Source organism: Talpa europaea (genome assembly GCF_964194135.1).
Source record: "Talpa europaea genome assembly, chromosome: 4".
NCBI classification, from domain to species: Eukaryota; Metazoa; Chordata; class Mammalia; order Eulipotyphla; family Talpidae; genus Talpa; species Talpa europaea.
The window spans coordinates 90,236,560-90,249,377 of NC_140070.1; the positions used below are offsets into that span (position 1 = coordinate 90,236,560).

General features: G+C 36.3%; 1 protein-coding gene across 6 annotated transcripts in view; it reads right to left on the reverse strand.

Annotated features, from left to right (window-relative positions):
* CBLB (Cbl proto-oncogene B) overlaps positions 1–12,818 on the reverse strand; it is a gene marked incomplete at both ends in the record, with an annotated part of 185,156 nt that overhangs the window by 91,046 nt on the left and 81,292 nt on the right. For 4 of the 6 annotated variants that reach the window (XM_084231638.1, XM_084231637.1, XM_084231635.1 and 1 more), the window contains one exon: positions 9,491–9,637. The exons of the other annotated variants lie outside the window; for them this stretch is intronic. In XM_084231638.1, the coding sequence (XP_084087764.1) occupies positions 9,491–9,637 (147 nt within the window). The remainder of the gene's footprint in view (positions 1–9,490; positions 9,638–12,818) is intronic. 6 annotated transcript variants of the gene reach the window in all.

A 12,818-nucleotide genomic window follows, 5' to 3' on the forward strand; every position in this document is an offset into this window, starting at 1 on the left:
AACTGGAGACGTGATGCTAAGGAGAAAGGAAATATCCTATGGCTTCACTTAAATGTGAAACATAAAAAAATGAAAGAAAGGGTTACTCAAAACCAAATCAACAGCAAACCCTAGACTTCTGTCTGTCTAAGGTTACCAGAGCGGGAGAGAGAGTAACGGAGGAAAGCAAAGTGTGGAAGGGGCCCAATGGACTATGATAGACTATGGGTGCAGTATGTAACACACTCTGAAAGGCTGTGATCCTATGCCTCTGAAATCACATATAGTGCTGTAAAGCAATGAATGCTACCTTAATATTTTTTTTAAAGTCAGTATTAAAAATCTTTATAAATCTCTCTACATATAGGGTTAGTTAAAGTAATGGATGAAGTCTGTTAGATATGTAAGTTAAAATGAGGCAAAATAGAAAACTTCCAATGATACTTCTAAACCTCACAGGGTAAACTGTATACATAATGCTATATGTATAAATTAGTTTTCCCGGAAGCTTCTCTTAATAGGAGAAACACTTGATGATTGCAGAACAAAGCTAAAACAATGCTAAAAAGGAAAACTAGTTACTGTTGTTTCCTACTGTTAAACATTCATAAAGAAGAATAAAAAGAAACATTAGCCATCTATTAATGAAATATAAATCCTGGCCTGTTGATCCTAAACAGATTTATTTAAGCTTGCTATTAAGTCACAAAGAATCCCTCTCCTAGCAGAACATGACACCAAAGACTACACAGAATCTTGAGGTCCTAGCCTACTCACAAGCTAGCAAGTTTGTCTACCACAATTTCATGGATGCTGGGACAAGACACAAGGTTTATGAGTCAGAGTCTAAGGAATTCATTACAAGAAAAATAGTTGGAGTATCAGCGTTTTCTTGAAAGCATTTGCAATGTGAGCTCTTCATTTTTTTTTTAAGATTTATTTATTTATTTATACAAGCACTGGGTATAGTCAGAAGCGCAGGAGGGTGAGAGAATTCACCAGAGTCAGAGTGGAGAACAGAACAGGCAGACTGACGAAGTACACTGCTGAGGGGAGCAGCGGGCTGCAGAAGAGGTCTGTTGTGCGCCATGTGGGATCCTCCCCAGGTGGCTGGGGATTGATTCAGCTTTGCGGAGGCTGCGGGCAGCTTCGCAACCCAGCGCTCAACCGCTGCGCCACCGGGGAGGCCCTGAGCTCTTCATTTCTACAAGGCATTCCATAGATGTGCCATTTACACAGTAAGTTTTGTAATTGTAGACAAACCTAAGGTTTAGGGAGCCTAAAATTTATAATGATAAATAAGCATACCTGTCCTTTGATCCGGAAAGAAATATCACCCCTGTCTTACAAGGCTGTAAACCCAGGTCTACATGCCTTTGTTTCAGAAGGAGAAACTCTTTACCTACTGATGAGAAACAGCTAGCAGACAAAAAACAAATGTTTAGAGGGATTAAAGAGAAGGACCTTTTTGAATCAGAAATTTTTAAATGCTTTATGAGAAATTTTTTCTAATATTTTCATATGGAATGCCTATATACCATGTAATTTCATTTAAAGTAGTTTGAAATAAAACATTAGAAATGATGCCATGAGTAATTAAACATGTTCGTAAGTGTTGGGCTTTACGTTTACCTGCGTGGAAACTAAAAATGTACAGTATCAGAAGTTCTGAGAAGCAGACTGAGTGGCTTAAAAATTCTGTTTTAATGAATTAAAAACTGATCAGCTAACTAGTTCTAAGCAGTGAAGAGATGTGAAGTCTCCTTTTTTAAAAACAGGATTCCACATAGGAAGGCTTTTTAAATGACATTTGAGAAACAGTTTTGAAAATTTCAGGGATTGACTTTTACTCAGAATTCTTCAGGAAATACTAATGGTCTCAGTGAATGGTGTCAATGATAAATATATATTTCCTTATTTCTCAGAGCAGAGCAAAAAAGAAAAAAAGTTAACTAACGAATTCTCAAGATGGGGAATAGCCAAATATTGGATATGAATAGGCTGGACTTTAGGCAATAAGGTTATAATTTTAGTGTTAGGGATCTTAGAAGTGACAAAATAAGAGATGATTGCTTAGACTCCACTCCTAACATGGCTGGCTATAACACACCAACAGTTCTGGTAGAGAGCCAGACACATTAAGTAACTTAGTGCACTGCAGAATCCAACACACTTATTCAGTGCACAGTCAACAGCCAACATACCCACTCAGTACAACACTTGAAAATCAACACATGTATTAGTATAACATGAGGTTTGGTTATAAAGCTGACTTCAGACTTGAAGAGGGGACAATAAATTAGGTTGTAAATTCCTCGTGATTATAGTTTGATTTCTCATACCATCACCTTGTTCATCACTCTCTATTTTTAAAATCCTACCCTCCTTTAGCATCTATGACATCACACTCCCCAAGTTTTCTCCCCCTACTTTCCTGAAGACTCCTCCATTTCCTTAAATTTCCTCTGTGCATATTTCATCAGAATTTAAGGATCTGTCCTCCTCATACCTTCCTCATGGTTAGCACCAATTGCTATAGTGGCTTCATATAGCTTTCAGAGATTATAAACTCAAATATCTAGGGAGCAGGCTGACAACCGTAAGTAAATGAGGTCCAAGTAAACACTGCAGTGAACTGTGGTAAAACACATTTAAATCAGGCAGCTGGCACACAGGTTAAGCCAAGTCTTGCCTTATCAGAATTCAGATGTAGAGTTGCCATGTATAGAAGATCTAATAGACATGAATTTGTCTAGGTGTATAAAATTGAATACATGGCAAACTAAACTTACCTAGATGCCTAATCTCTTCTTCCTACTTTCCTGTCTCAATAATGATAGAAAGTACTCAAATTCTAATTGCATTTTTATATAATTTCTTAAATTTATTTATATGTCCTGCATTAGTATTACACATGTGAGAATACACATTATGTATTTTATGTATATGTACATAACCAGACAACAGAATATGCTCAAAATATTCAGCAATAAGTTAGAAATAAGGAACATAATCAGATGGGTTTGAAAACCATTGTTCAACTTCATTGTCCATATTGCAATAACACTGACCCACCTAAAATACAAATGTGAGCACTTCCGACTTAAAACCTATCCACTGTGTCCATGTCTCCAATATTCTCAGGATTCCAAAGTACAACACTGCATATAGAAAAAATGAAGTCCAAGGATCAAAAATTTGCAGAGCTCTCAAAGTACAGTCCAAGTGCAAGAATAACAATTTGGTTCTTAGTCAGGGGTTTTCTGAACATGGACCAGAACCCATCACCCTTTGTTAGATTCCATGTTCACCAAGGAAATGTTCTGGATATGATGTGGTACCACATATAATTTATTGGCAGTGACAAAGCATCCCCATTGGCCTGAAAGTAGCATTAATCACTGTAAGTTAATGAGATCATTACTGTGGATTAGCGAGCTGTCTGTAAACTGACATAAATTGCATCCATCCTCTAACCATACCCTTGGTTTGAATGAAAGCAGGTTTAAAGAATGAGAACCAGATCCTAAGTCATGGTGGTTTCTCCAAGATAGATGTCACTTAATGAAGGCTTGAGAGAAGAAACCTTGAAGTTACTCTGTACCTTTCTTTGGAGCTACAGAGACACATGACAATTCAAGCCCCCAAGAAGCATAATCCATTGAATGAACTACTAAGCTCCTAACTAATATATGGGCAATCCATATAAAACACCAGCTACTCCACAGGGCCTGACCAGTCTAGTTAACAGTTAAGTTACCACTGTGCTATTCCTTGGACATTTTCCTGATGTGACAGAACTGAATCTTTGTATGTACCGGCTTCCCTAAATTGAATACCTATAGCTTAACAGTCAAAAATTATAATTTGGCCTTTTATTTGCTTTCTGTATCTAGGAACTTGTTGCAATGAATTGGAAAAAAAATAGTCTTAATGTTTATTTTCCTGATGGATATGAGGATACTTTTTTTTTTTTTTTTTTGAACACACAGTGCGAGGAGCTGGCTAAATAGAATTCTTAAATAGTAACTCCTTGAGGTCTATTTTAGTTATTTTTCTCTAGAACTCCCTGCTGCAGTTTCCTTATAAGTACTTCATTTCTATTGTCCACCTCTCCTTTAAATATGATTAAGTTACATGGATTTCACTAAAAGGGAAGCTGATCTAGTTATTAAGCTAGATAAACATATCTAACTCACTGGAATGGTAACTAGCCCATTGTCCTTTGTTTCTTACTAAAAGTGAAAGGAGAATACAGGAAACCAAAGATGGTCCCTACCACTTCCCCAGGAAATCAAAGGTAGAGGCAATGAACTGAGCTTCAAATAGGTCTTTTTTCCCCCCATGGTAAGCAGGACAGTTTCTTATATTCTACCCTACTTTACATAATTTACGTGCAACTTTAGAAAAATTTAAATTTTTAAATTTTATTTTTAGATTTCTAAGGACTAAAGCACCAACATCGTACAAAGTAGAATATTAAGTATTTTTAATTTAGTAATAAATATACTAATGGAGTTTTTAGCAAGATTAAGGATTTAAGTTGATTAATTATTCTACAACATAAAGTCTTGCTGTGTGTATATGTCAGCAACTGTTAGGTAGATTTTAATTATTAACCTTTGCAACAACTTCAAGTAGTATTTATCATCATCACACATATTACACAAATGCAGAAACTGATGCATGAAGAAACTAAATAACTTGCCCTAAGTGACAAAGCTACTAAGTGTCTTCAGTCAGAACTAGGACACAAAAGACCTTCCTACAGGCCTACCCCAAGCATGTTGCCTCCCAATTACATACACAAGTCCTGTCTCTGTCTCACACATACACATGCACAGGGACACACACATAGCTCTCATTTTCAGCTTATTTGAATTGAATGAGCAAGTTTGTAAAAGTCTAAATATGAAACACTGTGCTAAACTATCTCAGGAAATAAAAATACTACTATGCATTACAAATAAGTTCTGATGTCATAGTGCATACAGTCTAATGGAAAGTCAGATAGACAACATAATCTTAAAATATGAAAATAAATACAATTTCAGCAAGAGCTTAGAGGAATTTAAGAAGATGCTGCTGGCAATGATGGAGGGAAACGAGAATGACGGGATTAGTGGGAACTTTTATATAACAAAAGTAATAAAAATCATTAAGTGAAAATTTCATTATGGACAGATGAAAGAAAAACAAAAGAGCTAAATAATCCAAATGAACTGAAGAACAGGACATAGTAAAAAAGGAGAATTTAAATGTTAGAAAAAGAAATCATGAATCCAACCAGTAATCACTGAATCTCTGTTATGGTTACAGTACCTAAATTATTATGTTTAAAGATTATATAGGAGGGCCTCCCTGGTGGCGCAGCGGTTGAGCGCTGGGTTGCGAAGCTGCCGGCGGCCTCTGCGGCACCAGTTCGATCCCCGGCTGCTCCCCAGCCACCGGAGGAGGGTCCCACATGGCGCGCAGACTTCTCCTGCCGCCCGCTGCTCCCCTCAGCAGTGTACTTCAGTCCTTCTGCCTGCTCTGCTCCCCGCTCTGGCTCTGGTGAATTCTCTCACCCTCCCGCGCTTCTGACTGTACCCAGTGCATGTATAAACAAAACAAACAAACAAACCAGCAAACAAATAAATAAAGCATGCCTCTATAAAAAAAAAAATAAAGATTATATAGGAAATACAATTAGCATGTGAAAGCACTGAAACTACAGTTTGACATAGTAACTCTAATAAATGTATCATTTCACTAATTTGTGGATTGAAAAGTCAATGAGTTTCTCATTAAAGCAGGAAAGACCCACAGCATAAATAAGGAGTCAGTAACTTAAAAAGTGTATCTAAACAAAACAGGAAGAGAAAGCATGGAGTAATTACAGTTGGACATGTGGGGTGGTGTATATTAGTGAGAGAAGCCAGAAAACATAACTTCTAACTTAGACTTGAAAAAAGAGCATCACAATTCTGATATTGTAGAAGAGAGAGGGCAAGAGAGTGTTCAGGAGTGAACCTGCAGGAACTGGTTACCATAATGCAATCTGCAGATAATAATTCATTTAAAAATTTTAAGCTGAGAATAGACATCATGCATCCATCCAATTATGCATAGTCAGTTACATGTATTCGTGTTGACACATTCCAGGAAATGTGTGCCAGGTTCTGAAAAACAAAAATCAGTCAGGCACGATTCCTACCTTCAAGGAACCTTTCCAGTCTAGAAGAAAATGCATTGCAAACATGCTAGCAGTTCACTACAATCTAGTGTGACAGATGTGAGCACAAGCGCCTGGGAGTATGGAGTAGGGACACCCAGATCAGAGTGGAGTGTGACACTTACATCAGGGTAATCAAGAGAAGCTTCCAAAGTGGAACACTAGATAGGACATGGGAGACTGAAATAAAGGTACAAGATAGGGAGAGAAAGACAAGGAGGCATGACAAAAAGCAGCAGATTAGGCCATAAGTAGGGTGTTGAATGGCTTATTCTTTGAGGAAGAGCTGAACACAACAAGATGAAGCTAGTAAAAACAGTTCCTAAAGCTTGTTGTGTTAATGAGATTTTTAGATTGTAACCTAGAATCAATAACTAGTCATTGAAGTACTTCAAGCAAAACATTAGAATAATTAGTTCTGCTTTTTTAAAGAGTACACCAGCTACTAAAGACAAGAGGACCAATCAGAAAGCTGTTGGAGTAACCCAGGGAAAAAATTTAGACTTAAAATTAAAATGAAAGATCAGAACTTGATGTAAAGTCAGGATGGGGCAGAGAGATACATAAGAAGATTCAGGGAGTTTGAAGCCATGGTTATTTCTGAATTATAATTTGGCTGGACATTCATGTCTAAATCACCTCAATGTCAAGAAGTGCTCAGCACCAGTAGCACAGGCACTGCTACCTGAGTTGCTATAGGAAAAGTAACTGTCACCCAGATCGAATCACATCAGTGGATATTTTTTAGCAGCTAGGAATACCTTATTTGAGCCTCTGGCTTATTATTTGTGGATTATAAACTACTAATCCAGTATGTGAAAATTCTGTTTGGTATTGGTTTCATTTGCTGAAATTTACTGATACACACACACACACGTGTATATATACGTATGTGGGGGTGTGTGTATATATATACTTATATATTCAATAATTTTACCTCTCTTTTCCCACATATTTCTAATAGTCTGGTCAACAGACTAAAAGCAAAAGCATGACTCAAATAGGGATCTCCCTAGAAATCAACTGCAGAACACGAAGGGTTACTAGTCCCCTTTGGAGTCTGGCACTGGTCCTGAACAGCGACATGGCCCCTACCATAGGTTCAAATCAGTTGAGAAGTACAAAAATGAAACATAAGGTATACGGCAACTAAATACTTTTGTCTGCTGCCTGTTTTTATGATGCCTGAATCCTAAAATTGCCTATAGAAGCCTTATGAAGTCCAGTGAACAATAGCTTTCTCCAGGAGTTTTAACTCAAATAATATTTTGTTCTTGTAATGATACTTTTTGGAATAAACAAACAATAATACTTTTTACACTAAAAGCATCTTTATGAAAACCATAATCTGTTTTTAGAACTAACCTCAATAGTTTTATTTTTAGAAACAATACCATTTTCAAGTTTAAAGGCACTGGCTAGGTCAAATGAAAGCATTCTCACATGGGCCTAATATATAGCAAAATAAGTGACAGCAGTGCTTCCATGTGATAAACAAGTTATGAAAATAAAACCTACTATTAAAAGCACAAGGAAAATAAAAGTATTAAACCTTTAAAATGTTAAAGACAAATTAATCAGCTTTCCCAAATAAGTGAAGATAGGAGACAAAGATACAAGAGTTTGGGAAATAGAGCATTTAATTAAAATTTCAAGAATACCCCATTTGATTTAGTAATAATTTCACTCATGTAGCAGTTGAAGAGAAATTTCAGCCTTTGTTATCTATGGTTATAAATAAAGGGAAATAAAAATGTTTCAAATGCGTAACTTTCTATGGCTTAAGGTGCCAGAAAAACAAGCTCTTCTCTTAAAAAAAAAAAAAAAAAAGTATGATCAATCTTTCCATTTTTACTGACCTTCTGACAGACAACTAATTTATAACTCACCAGAATTTTCAGTTTTTCAAAGAAATACCACAATTCGTTATACAGATTTTTTTTTTAATTTTAAGATAGTTTATTTTGAAGGTTATGAGCTGCCTGCATTAGTGTTAATATATGAACTGTAACTTCAAGAAATCCTCTCAGTTCTTACTTCCAGTAGCTGGCAATCCTTTTCTGTTTTCTACCATTCACAAATATTTTATTTGTATAGTCTTGGCTGTTTTTTTTAGTTCCTCATTTGTAAATAGATACATGAGCATTATAATTCTCCTACAAGAAAGCTGGTGCTAATGGAAGCTTGGTATTTCCTCCTTAAATGTCTAAAAATAATTCAAAATGCATTTTATTTGAGAAGTGGAGAAAAGGCCTCAATATTCTGAAACCAAAAAAATTATGTATCTAATTAAAGGTGCATTGCTTTGTGTATAAATTCTAATCATGGTGCTAGCTATAAACACAGCACACTTGGTAAAGGAATCAAAGGGGGAAGCCCAATGTTATATGTAATTCATCAGCATCTGAGGACAAGACCATTAAAAGTGTATAAAAACATTGTGTATGTCTCATTTCATCAGTTAATGTATAAATACAGACTTTGAAGTACATAATGAAAATAATAATGTGTAGGCAATCACTATTCTTCTTTAATATCCAGCCATATTTCTGCCTGGATCCAAGGAAATTTTGAGGGTGCTCTCTCATCAATGAGGACCCTTTGCTTCCTGATGCTTAGTTCTCGATCATCTTACTGAAAGATTCCCAACAAAGTTTTGCAAGCTTTAAGTCATGCTGACTTCAGACATTCAGTTCCTATTACTTGCCAGGATTGCCTGAGTTTGTGTCTGAGTAGTAAAGCACCTACAGGATATATCTTTATTTAGCTACTTTGTGATATAATGCAACTTTGTGATCACATCACCCTTCATTTCTATATCTTGTGTACACATGTATACTGTCTGTGCATAAAACAAAGAAAGCCGGAACTAGGGTGTTAAGGTCTTCTTTCATCTCAATTTCAGATCTCAATCAAGCTTATATAACACCTCTAGGAAGCAGTTTATACCATCTCTTTTTTGTCTTTTGTCTGTGTCTTGTGGGTATACTAAGTTATCAAAAGTTATGAAATTTCATGTATAGAGATGTGGTGTTCTTATACACCTCTGCTTCTTAGAGCAAAGTATTTAACTCAATTGACTACTAATTTAAGAAATGTCAGGTAACCGATTTTATTTTGTAGTAACATAAAACTAGTTATTGAGGTATACGTTTGGTGATTAAACAAAAGAAAATCAAAACATTCAAGTGCATTCTTAAAACACTACACCATAAGTAAAATCCATACCATCTAAAATTACAAACAGGTCTAGGTCATTCAAAGATGGATCCAAACTATAAAATGATTTTTACTTACTTGTCGCCAAAAAACTTTCTCCAGAATTCAGCAGCATCTGCTTTTGTGATTCGAAAGTTATCTCCCTGGAACTGACCGTTTGGAAAGATTGCTTTGATTTCTGCCAGCATGTGACTGAAGATAAGGGACAGTTTTGTGAGATTTCGTCTGTAGACACAAGTAGGGGGGGAGTGAAGGAAAAAATAAATAAATGTTTATCTACATGTGATTTAATGGTCATTTATGTAATATGAAAATTAAATTATGTATATTATCAATGTAAATCTTGAGGTTGATCATGATCAATTTAATAACACCCCAAAAAACAATGTTTATAAAGACTGTGGATTTAAAATTCCTTTCATTCTATTATTCATTCACACATTCATTTAATATAGAATTCTATTATTCATTCACACATTCATTTAATATAGAATTCATGAGTTTAATGAGGAGTCAAAACATCATATAGTTAAATATTAATGCTAACCAAAAGACAGAGTGATTACTCTTTTTTTGGCAAGATTTATTTATTTATGCATACAAGAACTGGGGTACAGGCCAGAGGTGTGGGGGGTAAGAGGATTCACCAGAGATAGAGAGTGGGGAGCAGAACAGGTGGATCCACTGAAATACACTGCTGAAGGGAGCAGCAAGCGAGACAGGAGAGGTCTGCTGTGCCATGTGGGTTACCTCCCTGTCAGGGATCGAACTCATGCTGCAGTGGCTGCCCTTAGCTTCATGGTGCTGAGACTCAACGCCTTGTGCCACCAGGGAGGCCCAAGAGTGACCACTTTTATATGAAGCAGTAAGGACAGATTATGTCATTAAAGGAAAATAAGGGAAGATTACATAGTTGTTTGACAAATGAAGAGCTGGAGTGGAGGTGGGGGAGAGGAAGGAAGGAGAAGACATTTGGGCAGTAGGAGCAGCATGTGCAAAAGCACAGAGGTATAAAATAAGAGTGGTTGGCATACTAGCTAGGGATAGCCTAGGTATCAGAAAAGAGCAGAAGGAGACTGAAAGAAATGGCATGAGACAGTGAGAAAGTCTGGTTGGAACAAGATATAAAGAGACATCTGGAGCTTCCCTGGTGGCACAGGGGTTTGGGCACAGCACTATGAAGCTGTCCATAGCCTCTGCAGCACGAGTTCTATCCCCCACCTGCCAGGGAGCAACCCACATGGCACAGCGGACCTCTCCTGTCTTGCCCGCTGCTCGCCTCAGCAGTGTATTTCGGTCAGTCTGCCTGTTCTGTTCCCCACTCTGTCTCTGGTGAATCCTCTCACCCTCCACACCTCTGGCCTGTACCCCAGTTCTTGTATGCATAAATAAATAAATCTTAAAAAAAAAAAGACATCTGAAACAAAGAACCATTTTTGGGCAAGTACATTGCCACCCCACCCAAAAATCAGTTTCTGAGGATGGGTTTCAGATGTGAGTGTATTTTAGAAGGCCCCTGATTAAGTCTGATCTACCCCTGCCCCTTCATTAAGAGTTTAATGATTCTCAAATAACAAGCAAAAAAAGAAAATCCATGTAGGTACCAAAGAAATCCTATAATATCCACCTATCTGTAAATTTAATGGGTGTTACTCCTGAATCACTCACAAAAGAAACAAGCAACTTCCTACGTGACAGGAATACAGAATAAAGTAGTCATGATAAGAAGGGAAAGTAGGAAGAAAATGCCATAAAGTATAAGTCATCTACATCCCAATACATTCATCTCAACAGGAATACCCCCAAATTCCAATTTCTATAACCTTTATCGTCTTTCAGACAATTTATGAAAAAGGGGTCCGAATGTAGGCCTTATTTCAGGGCACAAGAAACAAACAGCAAAATCATTATGATTAGACATAATGGTCCATTATTTTTTCCGATTCAGCCACCCTTCTTAAATCTTATTTACGTAAGATTTACACATCCTCATTTAGATGATGGTAGATACAAGCATTTCAGTCCAAGGAAGTACAGGTGAACTGCCGAACTCTATCAAAGGAAAGAACTGTGACCAATACAAACTGCAACTGACTTCTGAAATTTGAGTTTAAGGAAAAACAGTCATTTTAGAAAATCTGCAACAACTTTATTTCTATAATTAGGCTAAGGGTTAATTTTCCAAACTTCCAACTGATACACACCAGAGAAAAAGAAAAAACAAGATGGCTATAATTCAGGTAAACTGACTGTTCCTTATTTTTTAGTTGCTCTCCTTTGCCTTGTTTCTTTAATCATATCCAAATGTGATATATTTGTTAGGTCTAAAATCTGAAGCACAATGCCAACAACTACCCATCTTGGATATTTGATCCGTTGGCTATGCAAACTCACCCAATTTAAAGAAATAGTAACGTTTCAATTTTACAACTGACATTCTAGTTACACTACTAATTACAAGTACCTAAACAATCACTGTTTAGTTATACAATGTTTGTATATCCAAATTTTGTTATGAAAGTGAATCAACACATTTTCATTTGACTTTTGACTTAAAAAAAAAAAAAGAAAGAAAAAACAGCCAGGGAGCAGAACAGGCAGATCTACTGAAATGTCCTGCTGAAGGGAACAGTGGGCGAGACAGGAGAGGTCTGCTGCACTATGTAGGTAACTCCCTGGCTGGCCAGAGATTGTACTCCGCCCAGGATCAAACTCCTGCTACAGAGGCTGCGGACAGACTTACAGTGCTGTGCTTAACCCCTTGTGCCACCAGGGGGGCCCTCACTTGATTTTCTGCATAAACAAATTCAATGAAAAGACAGTTTGCCTTTGGTCTTTAAAGAAACCCAAACTAAAGTTGTTAAAATATGTTTCATTTGGTTTATTTTTATTTTAGTTTATTTTCACATGTATCAGAATATGTGTTTGTGATATCTATTTTATATCTAACTTTAAATACACATATTCTGCGTCCACAAGAAAAGGACTGCTTTGGAAATCCATTACTTAAAACACTGATTTATAGAAGTTGTATTCCACATCAAGATATGAAAGGAACTGACTCTACTACAACATGTAATTTCATTTAAATTTATCACAGCAAACAGGTTTTCTTTTAATATGACTTGTGATTTTGCTGTTTATATTTTGCTACACTTGATTTAATTTCATTTCCCCTTCTAAATCCATTTTTTTAAAAAAATAAGAAATTTCCAATTTTGAAAATACATCGAAGAAAATATGTATCTTCTTTGTAGATGGAAAGTTTTTTCCTATGACATTTTCCATAATTGGCCAACATTCTCTAAGTTCATGTGGTTGCTTCTCATCATGAGATCAAAATGATGACTGCTTAATAAAAGATTTGATACTAACGAATTAGAATAAAAGACTGATACTCACTAAA